Source organism: Taudactylus pleione, unplaced genomic scaffold, assembly GCF_031769625.1.
Source record: "Taudactylus pleione unplaced genomic scaffold, aTauple2 ptg000127l, whole genome shotgun sequence".
NCBI classification, from domain to species: Eukaryota; Metazoa; Chordata; class Amphibia; order Anura; family Myobatrachidae; genus Taudactylus; species Taudactylus pleione.
This window is the reverse complement of record NW_028284529.1, coordinates 7,331,755-7,346,002: the sequence shown is the minus strand read 5'-3', so window position 1 is coordinate 7,346,002 and position 14,248 is coordinate 7,331,755. Positions and strand designations below refer to the sequence as shown.

General features: G+C 39.7%; 1 protein-coding gene across 7 annotated transcripts in view; it reads right to left on the bottom strand.

Annotated features, from left to right (window-relative positions):
• Positions 1–14,248, bottom strand: part of ELAVL2 (ELAV like RNA binding protein 2) — a 218,045-nt gene that overhangs the window by 119,341 nt on the left and 84,456 nt on the right. For all 7 annotated transcript variants that reach the window (XM_088472609.1, XM_088472610.1, XM_088472608.1 and 4 more), the window contains exon 4: positions 7,710–7,813. In XM_088472609.1, the coding sequence (XP_088328735.1) occupies positions 7,710–7,813 (104 nt within the window). The remainder of the gene's footprint in view (positions 1–7,709; positions 7,814–14,248) is intronic.

Here is a 14,248-nt window from a genome sequence, read left to right as displayed (position 1 = left end):
GTAGCCATTTTGCCAGAGTCTGCTTATTAGCTGGCCATCCTCGTTTGTGAAAACCATACAACACAAAAAGAGCATCTGAGTTTTTAAACAGAGTTTGTACGCTCCACATAAGGAGAGCACGAACTACATGCAGGGAGGCTTCACCTACAGAAAAAGCTAGAGCCTGAAAAGCTGGAACTACAATTTCTTCATTCACATGAAAAAGAGACATTACCTTAGGAAGGTAACCCTCCCTTGTACGAAGAACAGCTTTATCCAGGTGAAAAAAAAAATGTGGAGCGACAAGAAAGCGCTTCCAAATCAGACACTGCGTGCAGAAGAGATAGCGAGGAGAAAAAGTGTCTTCGCTGTCAACCATTTCAAATCTACAGAGTCCAGAGGTTCAAATGGGGGGGTTTGTAGCCCTTTATAAACCAAAGACAAATCCCACGGTGCTACCGGTAGAACAAAAGGAGGCTGAACTTGCAGAACTCCTTGAAAAAAAATTCTGCCATCTGGTAATGAGGCAATCTTCCTCTGGAACCAGACTGACAGTGCAGAAACCTGTACTCTAAAAGCAGGGGAGTTTCTAGAGAGGAGGGGCCCGTGTGCAGTCTCCGACATGGGCCACCTCATTATAGATACGCCTATGTCTTAAAGTGGCAAATCTAAATCAGCCTGTAGAAAAGCCAGTACCCTGGAAATACTGAGCACCCTAGGATCATACTTCCTATGGGAACACCATTGACCAAAAGAATGCCAAACTCTGCGATAGGGCACGAAAGCCTCTGCCCACATCTAAGCATAGTTTGAATTACAGAACTGGAAAAAACGTTCACTTTTAGGATGGAAGACTCAAGAACCACGTCGTCAAAGCCAGACAAGGTAAGTCCGGATGCCGGCAGGGACCCTGCGTTAGCAGATCCTGCCATAGAGGAAGAGGATACAGACTGTCTATTGTTAGATTCTGTATGTCTGTAAAGCAATGACGTCTGGACCAAGCCAGAGCCACCAGTATTACTATTCCACCTTCCATGCTTGAATTTCCTATGAACTCTTGGAAGGAAGGAAATCGGAGGAAAGAGATACGCCAGCTTGAAGTCCCATCTTACTGCCAATTTGTCCACAAAGGTTGCTGATGGGTCTCTGGACCCGTATCTGGGGACCTTGTGGTTGCGACACAATAAGATCTATTTCTGGTAGACCTTATTTGTTTACCAGGAGCTGAAACACTCCCAGATGGAGAGCCCACTCTCCGGCATCTATGTCCCAATGACTTAAGTCTTCTTCCCAATTGAGTACTCCTGGTATGAATATTGCAGAGATGGCCGGAAGATGACATTCTGCCAAAATAAGAACCTGTGTCACTTCATGGCTGCGTAACTTCTCGTGCCTCCCTTATAATTGAGGTACTGTAGGCCACTGTAGTCGCGTTGTTGGACTGGATCTAGACCGGATTGCCCTGGAGCAGGTCCTGTGCCATGACAAGTGCTTTGTATACTGCACGCAGTTCCAGAATGTTTATTGGCAGATGAATTTCCTGATTTGTCCATCTTCCCTGAAAGAGGTAATGATGTGTCACTGCCCCCCCATTCGCAAAGACTGCCATCTCTGGTGAGAAGCACCTAATTTTGAATCCCGAATGGGCGCTTTTTGTTCAGATGATCCTTTCTCAGCCACCACAGGAGGGAGTGACAAACCTCGGGAGTAAGAATGATCCTGTAGGACCTTTTTAGATGATACGGTCCGTTCCACTTAGAGAGAATCAATTTTTGCAGAGGTCTGGAATGAAACTGAGCACACTGCACCATGTCAAAGGTGGATTCCATTGTTCCCAGGACCTCCATTGCTAACAGAATGGATACCCTTTGCTTGTGTAGAAACTGGTGTAATTGCAATGATAAGGCCTCAATCTTGTTTTCTGGTAGAAACACTTTGTGCCCGAGCATTCAGAAGAGCTTCCAGATGTGCTATCTGCTGTGTTGGAGAAAGCGATGATTTCTTCCAATTGATGATCCAGCCGTGCTTTTGTAGGCAGGCTATGGTAAGTTGAAGATGGTTTTGTACAACAACTGGAGACTGCGCCAATATCAGAAGGGTGTCCAGATATGGCAGTATTCAGACTCCCTGACGCCTGAGAAAGGACGTCATGACTGATTATTTTGGTAAATACCCGGGGAGCTGTAAATAGGCCAAAGGGTAGAGCCTGAAATTGGTTATGAAGGACAGCAAACCATAAAAATTATTGGTGGGATAGTGTAATAGGAACATGCAAATATGCATCCTAAATGTCCAGGGAAACCATGTGATCCCCCGGCTCCATTGACAAAATAATTGACTGGAGATTTTCCATACGAAACTTGGGTACTTGGGTTGAGTGTTTTTAGATTTAGTATAGGATTATGAGCCCCATTCGGTTTCAGGACCAGGAATAGATTGGAATAACCATGCATTCCCTATTGCGACACAGAAACTGCGACTATTGCCCCTGCCTGCAGCAGGGAGTGAATGGCTTCCTGAAGGGCCAAGGCCTTGCCCGCATCTGATGGAGGATGTGTGTAAAAAAATCTTCTGGGGAGGATGCTTCCTGAAAGTGAGGGCATACCCCTGAGAGAACACTTCTCGGACCCAGGCATCCGTTTGACGCCAAAATTCCGCAAACTGAAGAAGTCGGCCTCCCACCCTGGGATCCCCCAGGAGGAGGCCCACCCCATCAGGCCGAGGGTTTGTCGTCCGGTTCAGAAGCTGGACGTCTTGCCAGGTCAGACCTATTAGTTTGTCGCCTTGTCTTGCGAAAACTAGTCTGCTTAGAGGAAGACTGTTCCCTTGCTCGCCCCTGTGGACGGAAGGACCAAAAAGAAACCTGCCTAGACTTTATAGTTGCCGTAGATGGCAGACCTGCTAACTTTGAAGCAGCCACAGTAGCTATTATTTTATCCAACTGAACTCCAAAAAGTACCTTCTTCCAGCGCCTTCTTTGATCCTGTATCAGCCTTCCAGGATCTCAACTAAAGGGCCCTTTGTGCCACTATTGAAGTTGCTGATGCCTTAGAACAGTGGTGGTGAGAACCTTGGCACTCCAGCTGCTGTGGGACTACATATCCCTGCCACAGTTTTAGCATTCCCCAATAGCAAAATTCCAGCATCTATTGCAGCTCCTCAAAGATAGGAACCCGCTTCCTGTATGTGGGAGATATAAATCATCTGTTCTCTGGTAGCATCTGGTAGAGAATCTTCCAATGTCCCCAACCATTCTTCAACAGCTTTGGCTACCCAGGCTCCACAGCCATAGCTGGAAGAATAACAGCTCCAGATGATGAAAATATTGCCTGAAGACATGCTTCAATTTTTCTATCTGTGGAATCCTTCAGAGAAGATGCTGATGGAATAGGCAATGTAGCATTTCTGATTAAATGCGTCACATGAGCAACCGCAGAAGGAGGTACCTCCCACTTAGTAGGGAAAGGCTACAACAATGTTATTTTATTCACATAAAAAGCACTTTGTCCGGGTTATCCCATGACTCATCCATAAATAAGCTCAGTGAATTGTTCAGATACAGGAAACTCCGTTTTGGCTACCTTCCGGTGGTAAGTAAACACTGGAGCCTTCTTACTATGAGCTGGTTCATCCTCCTGAATATCTAGGATTGATTTAACTGCCCTCACCAAAGAAGGATCATCAACTGTGGACGGATGGTCCTCCTCCCCCGAGCTAGACCCTGGAGAGGAACCCTGCGCATCCTCTGACGATGCGTCTGAATCCATATGTTGGGCAGACTGATTAAAAGATAACTTGTGCTTAGGCACCTTAGTACTGTAACTACCGGTCTGCTTTCAACATTAGATGGTGCCATACTCGGAGAAGAATGGCCATAAACACCCTTCCAGGAAGGATGCATAGGAGGTGCAAACATAGCACACTGTGGACACCCCAATTCATGGAGGGATTGTGGGAGCAGCCATATGATCCACAAACTGCTTCATTACCTGGGACATAGGATACCCAAGATGGCTTTTTGCCCAGGGACAGGTAAACTGGACTGGTGAAGTGGCTCTTTATAACAGACAACACACAAACCATCCTTTTAAGTCCTGAGGGGACAAACATACATGATATACATGAAACCAGCAAAGGGGGCTCCCCCTCCTGTTTCCAATTTTCTTTTGACAATTTCAATAAAGGTAATAAATGCAATGATATGTAACAGCCTTCACAAAATCTTAATGAATGTGAAGTACTTAAAAAAAAAAAAACCCTCCAGCCCAAGAGGTTGGAGATAAAAAACAGTGATAGTTATAATTGATAGACAGAAATAAAAGACAGTGTCAATACAGCAGCTAGCAAACAGTCACATACTATGCATTTGTAATATAATTACAATCGACTCTAAATCAACTACACAAACGCCAGGAATGGTAGGATATAGAGCACCATACAGTATATACCTTAACCATGGGAGGTATACAGGGAGACTGACCCAAACCCTCCTGAGACCAACAGCTACAGCAGCGCACAGGTAGTGGACCCTAAGCGTCTCAAGTACACGTGGAGGGTAAGAGGAACAATCCAGACGCGCAAAACCCTTCGCAGGGACGGTGTCTGGGTCGTGGGAGTACTTTACACACACACACGAGGGCGACTCAAAAATGATCCGCACTCCAGTTATATTAAAACTTCTGTTGGCCACACTGTCTTATCAACGCTTACGTATTAGGTCGCTGTGTTCCCAGTCACTGTTGTGCAGTTTTGAACGTGTAACGTCAGTGCAAGAAAAATTGGCTACCCCACTTGTGATTTGCACGACAGAAGAGCAGGGTGCAGTGATTTGTTTTTTGTGGTCTGAGGGTGTGTTTGGTGCTGATATTTATCGAAGACTTTGTGCACAGTGTGGAGACAGCGTTTTGTTTCGACGAAGTGTGTGTGAATGGATAGAGAAGTTCAGAAAAGGTCGTACAAGTGTCAGACATGAAGGAGCCAGACGCACGTCCATGGCTGATGAGAACATTGAGTGTGCACGTGAACTGATTCTGTTGGAATGACGAGTGACAGTGAATTATGTTGCAAATCAGCCATGGCTGCCTATTTAACAACCCAAGACAGTTACAAGTCATTACAGTGAGATGCTCTCTGAAGAGCTGAAGCCTAAAATTCAAACAAAACGCAGAGGACTGCTATCCAAGGGTGTTGTGTTGTTGCATGACAATGCACGTCCACACACCGCTGTTCATACTGTCGACACTTTCCAAAAACTTGTTATTAAAGTATCCTCCCTAAAGTCCTTATCTGCTCCATCTGACTATCACCTGTTTGGTCCCCTCAAAGAAGCCTAAGAGGACGAAGATTCACATCTGATGGAGGTGAAGACAGCAGTGCATTCGTGGCTTGCAGCTCAGCCTGAAAATTTTTAATGAGGGAATATAAAAGCTTGCAGTCAGATGGACAGAGTGTATTGAAAAGCAGGTAGATTACGTCAAAAAATGATTTGTTTTTCTGAAAGTTGATTAAAATTCTTTACTCACCCTCGTGTGTGTAAATATATATATATATATACATATACACACATACATATACACACACATACGCACAAACAAAAGAGGATAGTATAGTATAAAAACAAGTTTACTCATAAAAGCTAGCTCACATACATCTAGGAATACTGCAGATCACACAATCGATTTAGACACTGATGTTTGCTGACCTGATGGTTCTGTACCAATACAGCATCAATGTCTCACAAGACCATCCAGACTCCTGGTAGCGTCTCCAAACACCGGTACCGGCACGTGACGACACCACGTCCACAGTCACCCCATTATATATATATATATATATATATATATATATATATATATATATATATATATATAAAAAAAATTTTTTACAAGTAGTTCATTTATTTAGCAAGACAAAATAATATAAAGTAGAAAAAGTATAAAACATATACTTATCAATGGCAGTCTCTAGTTGAAGATGGCATGTTACACCAGTGCTTCTTAATTCCAGAATACCTTCAAAAAGGTCATGTTTTGAGGATTTCTATCTGTGGGAACAGATGCGACAATTACGGACCTGTCCATCACTAAGAAAATCCTCAATACATGACCAGATTGAAACTTGAGGCACCCTTTTCCAAACTAAAGATCACACGAACATGTTTTAAATAAGCAGATAATATATTTGGACCCCATAGCTTTCACTGAAGCCATGTAATGTGGGCATGCTTCTCCCAATAGCTATTGAAAGGGTAGGAGAGACTGGTGGGCAGGTCCTTTCAGCTGCTGGACATGTCTACCAGCATTATACAATATAATAGATTCAACTATTACACAACAAGCTTTTTAAGATTTTTCAATTTTTTTCACACTTCATATGGTTTTCAAAGAATATACAGATAAAAAAAAAAAAAAAACAGGCTGGCAGTAGATAAATAAATTCTGGCACAAAACTGAAAAAAAAAAACCAATTAAATATGCACTCTGAAAATGGTATTCGAAACATTTTGTTTGTAAATCTCTCCATAATTGTTAAGACAGGAAAAAGCTGAAACCCCGGCTTTTATACGGCATTTCCGGGTTATTGTGCCAGTCACTGCCTGTACCCTCCTCCAGACAGAAGAACAAATTACCGGGTCAATCTTTTCAACCTGGTAATTTCCTGATTAACACGGGTATTTCTGTGTGAAAGGGTCAACCCGGGTCTCTGACCCTGGTAAATTCCTGGGTCGAAGTCCCGGTATTTTTGACCTGGGTTGACCCTTTCAGTCAAAAAAAGGACCCGTGTTGATCAGCAAATTACCGGATTGAAATGTTTGACCTGGTAATTTTTTTTTTGTCTGAAAGGGGTATAAATGACATGATTGCACAAGTGACTATTTGGATTGAACACATTACACCATGCAATCAAAAATACTATGTTTCACAGGTGTACTATATTGACAGGTTAAGAAAACAGCTTGGAAAAAAAAAAGTCACACTAATAGAACACAGACACTATTACAACCAATTTGTGAACATGTCAGTGAAAAAAGTAAGCTGCAGCCAAAAAAAAAAAACACTATATAAAGTTTTCACACCATAATTAAATGCTACAGGAGGTCTGCAGTGGATACATTTGACAGTGTTTTATTCAGGCTGCAATAGCACACCATTCTTAGGGCCATATTCAATTAGTGGAGATGAGCAATTGTGCAGTTCCCAGCTTAATAAGGTAGCTCAACAACGCAGGTTTTCCATGTGCACATCTATGGTAACAATCTTCGAAATTGGTGATCCTGGGGTGCTGAAGAAACTGTTAAAAAGCAGGCACTTCATGGCTATTGCCACTAACTGAATATCCCTCTTAAGGTCTTTATACTTTACATAAAACAAAATTGAGAACTAGGAAAAAAAAAAAAGGCACATCACTTTCACATACCAGTTTAGTTTTCAATCCAAGCTAATAACTTGCATTCTAAAAACGTAGATAGTAGGAATGGAGTACCATACTAATGATACTTTATTGAAAACAAAATGTGCGTGCGCGTGTGTGAGAAAGAGAGGGGTGTGAGTGGGGCTGGTGTTACTTCAGAATCTCTTTTCATTCAGCTTGCAGTGAGCACAAAACAGGACAAAACTTGAAATATTGAGGTAAATATGAATTGCAGACAAAAAAAAAAAAAAACTTGAATTCAGCTATAGATTAAAAATAAAAAATAAAAAAGCAAGGGAAAAAATAACACAACAACCTACTTTAATGGTTTTGGTCTGAAGTCTTAATCCATTCAGAGTATTGATGGCCTTCTCAGCATCCTTGGGATCAATGTAGTTCACAAAACCATAACCCAAGCTTTGTCCTGATCAAACAAAAAAGCCACGATTTAGGACACAAACCAAAGTATTCAATATACCAAATAAAAAAAGTTACAATCTAAACTGTGTCATAAGTGTCAAAAAAAGGAGTAGCTACTGCACGGTTATCTGTGATAAGCACAAATTAGAACTGCACATACCAAACCGCTATCAAGTTGAACATTATAGAGCCACACAAATTAAGGGAAATGTTATGAGGGTTCACAAAGAATACTAAACAATTTTGGAGCAGGGAAGGACTACTTTGACATTTTCATTTAAAAAAATAATTAAAAATAAAAACTATTTAAACAATGCATCACTGCATTAAACTAAGCTATCCATCCATACTTCATAGCGATTATTAAAAAAAAAGGTCCTTGTGTTATAAAACAGTATTGCTTGCTTTACGAGTGAAGATGTAACAAATATTACGTGGAAAGGAGACTGATGGGACATTTTTTAGTTACACAAATGCAAAAGATAACATTTTTAAATTAAATAAAATACAGTGAAGCAATTGCTTTGCTACAAAATAAAAAAAAAGGCCTTTATAACAACCGCAAACCTAACTTTAGAATTTTGACAAAGCAGCTAAAAAAGGAGTCATTCTTCCTACTCAAGGTCATGTATAAAATCTGAAATCTACAGGTGGCTTTTCTAAATTGTTATGGGGCACATTTATCAATGGCATTTTGCGAAAAATGCACCAAAAACAGGCATTTTTGGAGAATACATACAAAAATGAAGCATCCCATTGACTGCAGCATAACAAATTTGCTGTGTTGACCACATTTTCAATTGCAAAAGCAGCGCCCATAGGTTTATATCGGGGCTGTTAAATTGTGAAGTTTGCCAAGCTCCAGAATGCAAAGCATTTTGGTATGTGGCCCCAGTAGCCAATGCAATTTTCAGATTGCGGTAGCTAAAAGTAGTATATGGGCTATTGCAATGCATTTTATTAGGAGAAGGGTCCGTCGTATCACTCCCCGCTAGACCATACTGCCCCAATGGCTGGGAATTTCCTCGCAGGGGCCGTACCCGGTGGCAAAGTGATATTGGTAGTCATCACTGCTTCTAACCAATCACTGGGACAAGGTTCGCCCGCAAGCTCTGTCCCAGCCGAGCCGGCTCCAGGAATGCTCAGTCGCGTGGCCAAACAAGGGCACCAGGACCGCAACCTGGCCAGCTCCAGAAGTACCCCACACTCCACCCATAAGCTTAAGTTATTGGTATCAGCTTAGGCAGGGGAGAAAGCAGGGGAGGGAAGGGGTGGAGGGGGAGAGCAGTGGAAACACTGTAGCACAGGACAGCGCTGGGTGCTGAGAAACCCAGCAGCGGCCCTGGTCCCAGCTTCTTAAAATTGGTTACAAGCAAAAATATACATTTTCGCTTTGCGATTTTAGTTGATATCACATTACAACAGTTTTAAAAATGTGGATGTGAAAAATAAGCTTTTAAGATAGGTATGTGACGTGATAGGTATTTGCTAGTGAACAAGCTTTGGGCTACATATGAATGCTAATTATATAAGTATGAGAAAAATGTTATGGTAATCACTTTTCACAACTGACAGAAATTATTTTGACTGCATCTTTAAAATTAAGTAGCAGGGCACAGCAGCATATTCTTTATAAAACTGGTTCTGTAAACATTAGTAACCAGACATTTCTTTCGTTTTTTTTTTATAAACTGTACAAGAAAAAAAGAGAAAAAAAAAACTAATCAGTGGCAATGTCACATTTACACCAATATTGTGCTCACAAGTGCCCATATAACACCTGACCTGCATTACAAAAAGATATATGAATATGTATCCTCATATTATTTGAAGCTGACAAGGCTGTTGACATGTTTCATAGAGATGCATTTTTTGCTTAGTTATTGAAAACAACAAAACTTGATTTAAATTAAACTTAATGTCAATTTAAATTCAAAATGTTACAAGTTTTGGGGACATAAGTTTACCTTTTAGTTCACTTTATTTTAAATTTTGTGATATTAACATTTGACCCTTTTCTAAAAAAAAAAAAAAAAATTATGAGTTTGTCAGTGACCTAGATGTAGTCTAAAATTTTCTGCTTATACCCCTTTTTTTCTTATTATGAAAACTAAGTCTCACAGGGCAATTCAATTCAGCGCAATGTTGTATAACCCCGGAAAAGTTTCCAGAGCTATTAAATTCACCGTGCTGTTAACCAGACTAAAGGATTTCTTCTCGCACCCTTCCTGAGGGTGTGAGCAGAATCCGGCTAAAGTGACGGCCACAATGCTGCTTTTCAGCTTCGCACAACGCTTACAGCCTCGCGGACGGCACTTTAGTTGCGCTAACCAGCATTCTCCAACTAAACACCGCTTTAGACGCACTAACTGGCATTCTCCAACTTAAGTGGTTTAGTCGGACTTAACAGTGCGGTGAATTCTCCTTCCCGGGGCTATTCAGCATTGTGCTGAATTAAATCGTCCAGTTGACTAGCAGTCAGAAGCCGCATTGCATTTTTCACATATTAAGTATTTTACTACACATCAAAACTAAGGTGAATTTTTAAAGGAATAGTTTGAAAATCTAACAAGTTCAGTTCTATATAACCATAATTTGTTCCTAATTATTACATTATTTCCAAAAGCCTCTCTTGCATATCATGTTATGTCTACACCTCAAACTTAACTTTGTCAGATTTATATGAAGACAAGTAGATGACTAAGATAGGCTACAGACCAGAATGCCACAGTTAAATAGAATGATATATACTGAAGCATATAAAATATTGGGTTTCTGTCATCCTAAGATATAGATTAGTGACTTTAGAAGGTAAATTATGAATAGCTAGTTAAGCCCCTTCTCCAAAGAAAGCAATACCAGTTAAAAGCATGTAAACTGGTATTTGAATATAATACCAATAAGCCACTTCCATTTGTGCATATTGTTAGGATTACTGACCTGATGACAGGTATAAGCATTTGTTACACAGTATGTATCAAACATGATTGCGTTTGACTTGCGGTGTCACTGGTGGCTAACACCAGTGGGTAATGGTCTGGGGAATACATAGATGCTTTGAGACATTTCACATGACAGAGTAAACCTGCTGTCAGACATACAATTGCTACATTGCACATGAAGCCTAAAAGCAAAAGAATACCATTTATTTTTAATGGCACAGCTCTGCAATTTTTTGGTACATTCATACCCAGAGGTAGACTGAAGACAAAGATAACTGCTCATTCCTTGGGTTCTATTGTTAAGATGGGCCATTTTAAAAGCATTGTGTAGAATAGCTTGATAAACACATCGTATAGAAGCAAGGACATAATCCAGCCAAGATGATTACGCCTATTGTATTCTATATACGCAAGTGTCATTCTATGACAGACTTTAAACAGCAGAAGTGTAAAAGCCTTGCAGTCTTCTAGCTTTCAACTTAAGTGGAATCTTTTACACAGGAATTGGGGGGAAAAAAAAAAAAAAAAAAAGTCTTATATTAGACCAGTTTGAAATATGACCCTGTAAACTTTTGGAACAATTAGGTTAGTTATTCATAGACCAGATGCCTAAAAAAAAAAAAAAAAAAAAAAGGTCAAAACTAGTGTAACGTATAAAACAAATTAGCAGTTAAGTTTAAGGCTAAATATACAGTAGCATTTATGATATATTTCTAACAAAAATGCATGTAAAATGAGGAAATCATTTAAAAAATATACATGTTCTGATATTGGATAGATATTTAACTTTTATAAGAGAAGAAATTTGAATGTTCTTGGTACAAAACTCTATGCAGTTTCAAACTCAGCCAACTTAAAGTGCACACATTGTAAATTAGTTTTATTTTTCTTTAAGTTATCTACAGTAATGCAGTGCTACCATTTAAATCAAAAGATCTGTTTTACTTATGTAGACTAACACCTTATTTGTATGTCATATTATGCATATTTTATATAATTATCCAATATTGGATTACTGTTCGTGTTTCCTTATACTTTCTGGTATTATACTGCAATTGCTGACAAGAAATAGGCTTTATTTTTCGCCAGCATTATTGCCCCCACTTATTGAACAACAACCCTTTCTTAAAACACCCTACATTGAGCAGTTTCTTACGCTTATCTTGTGACACATGCTAGTACAGGCTGAGTCTCCCATATCCAAATATTCCGAAATACGGAATATTTTTAGCATGACTGAGAAAGTGAAACCTTTGCTTTCTGATGGTTCAATGGACACAAACTTTGTTTAAAGCACACAATTATTAAAATACAGTGTAAAATAACCTTCAGGCTGTGTATAAGGTGTATATGAAACATAAATGAATTTCATGTATGTACACAAACTTTTTTTGATGCACAAAATTATTACAAATATTGTATAAAATGACCTGCAGGCTGTGTGTATAAGATGTATATAGAACATAAATGCATTCTGTGTTTACATTTGGGTTCCATTCCCAAGACATTTCATTATGGTATGCAAATATTCCAAAATACGGAATATTCCGATATCCAAAATACCCCTGGTCCCAAGCATTTTGGATATGGGAGACTCAACCTGTATAGAGATTACATGTGTTTCACTCTCCACTTGTGATTTCCTATTCTCAGACTCCTATAATAATAATTAAAAAAAAAAAACTCTGCAAATTCAGCCACAATCAAAATGCAGGGGAGTTGTAACATGAAATTTACATATTGCAAATACCAATGTGTAGGTAGCTTCAGTCACCCCCTTTGCATTTGAAATTGCTGTTAAAATGTAGACTAATTTCAAATCGTTCAGAATACATGATTGAAAGTATGGACACTTAAAACAAATTTTTAAAGGCATGGATTGTAGAAACATAAGAAAACAATTTTACACAGCAAGATAAAATAAAAGGCATTCTATAGCCATACTAAGAACTGTGTTGTATGCAAATTGTGCTTTTAGCATTTTGGTTGTAACCTTAAATATGAATATTCAAGACTTTCACTGTACATTTTGCAATAGCACTAGATTAAGGCTTCCCAAAGAGCCTCTTAAAAACAATCTCCCATTTCCTCTATTGCATGCATTTTGGGTTTAAGTGAAGAACAATGAACAGCAATGTAAAGACCCTTAAGCTAACACAACATTTTACACATTTTTCACATGGGTAACAGCATAAAACGTAAGCAGTTTACACTGCTGACTCTGAAAAGAGCTGAAGTCAATTATCCCTTTACCAGCAGCATTTTTCAAGGCCCCCTGAGTAACTAAAAACAAAATGGGAAATGCCCAAAACGTTAATCTGAAAACTCCTAAAAAGCAGCAATTAGAGACCAAGAAGCCTTTAATTTCACAGGTATGTGTTAAAAAACTTCAGTACATCCAGAACATACAGATGTGTCCTCATATACCTAGCCTCAATATGCCATGTGAAGCGATAGCCACCACATCCCATGAGACTGCTTGCACTAAGCATCTTTTCAGCCCAAGAATGGGTCTTGGTCGCTGCGACTAAGACGCACCATGGAGACTACACTGATTCATTTGATATGCAACACTTGTTTATCTGTAGTTGGTTAAGTTTGTCAACCAAGCACAACAGAACTTGAAGTGGAAAAAAGCTGCGGCTGCTGTATCATAGCACTTCATATACTTGTTCAGACTCAGTTACATACAGATATACAAGTGTCACATCTCAAATTAATCAGTGCAGTCTCCGGGTGCATCTTAGTCGCATCGCATTGCAAAGATGCATTTTTCGGGTGAAAAAAGCTCTTGGCGCAAACAGTGTCATGCGGAACCTGACGCACCGAGGGGGGCTGTTTGGTGACTGTAGCGACAGTGTATGAGAACCCATCTGTAGGAGCAGTCAGTAACCCATGAGATGTAAACTGCAGTTAGGTTAAATGAAGGGTCCAAATAAAGTATTTTAAGAACTCCATATAAACTCGGACAATTTTACTGTAAATGTGTTCTGGTAGCACGGTTGGCATAGTTCGCAGTACTGCCTCCATTACTGCCCACCAAGGCCTTATGTGTGAAGTTTGAATACTCTTCCTGGTACTTTGGTTTCCTCCCACAATCCAAAAACATGCTGGTAGGTTACCAGATTACTGACAAAAAAAAATTATAATCCTAATGTGTGTGTGTGTGTCAGTGTGATAAGAGAATATAGATTGTAAGCTGCACTGAGACAGGGACTGATTTCAATGATCAAATATACTCTGTATAGCAAATGAGTGCTATATAAAAACTTTAAATATTTTATCCAAAAAAAAAAAAAAAAGAAAGACATACAATTTACATAAATTATCTCACTATCCACCAATAGGTTGTGAGCCTCTAGCAGTGATGTTAAATAGTGGATGCATACATATAGTAAGTGCATTACTGCACCTAGGAGAACTTAATATTCAGATGTCTGTGCACAAGTGTACTGCAATTTTCCTGTACTGGGCGATTCTACTGGTGATGCACTGGA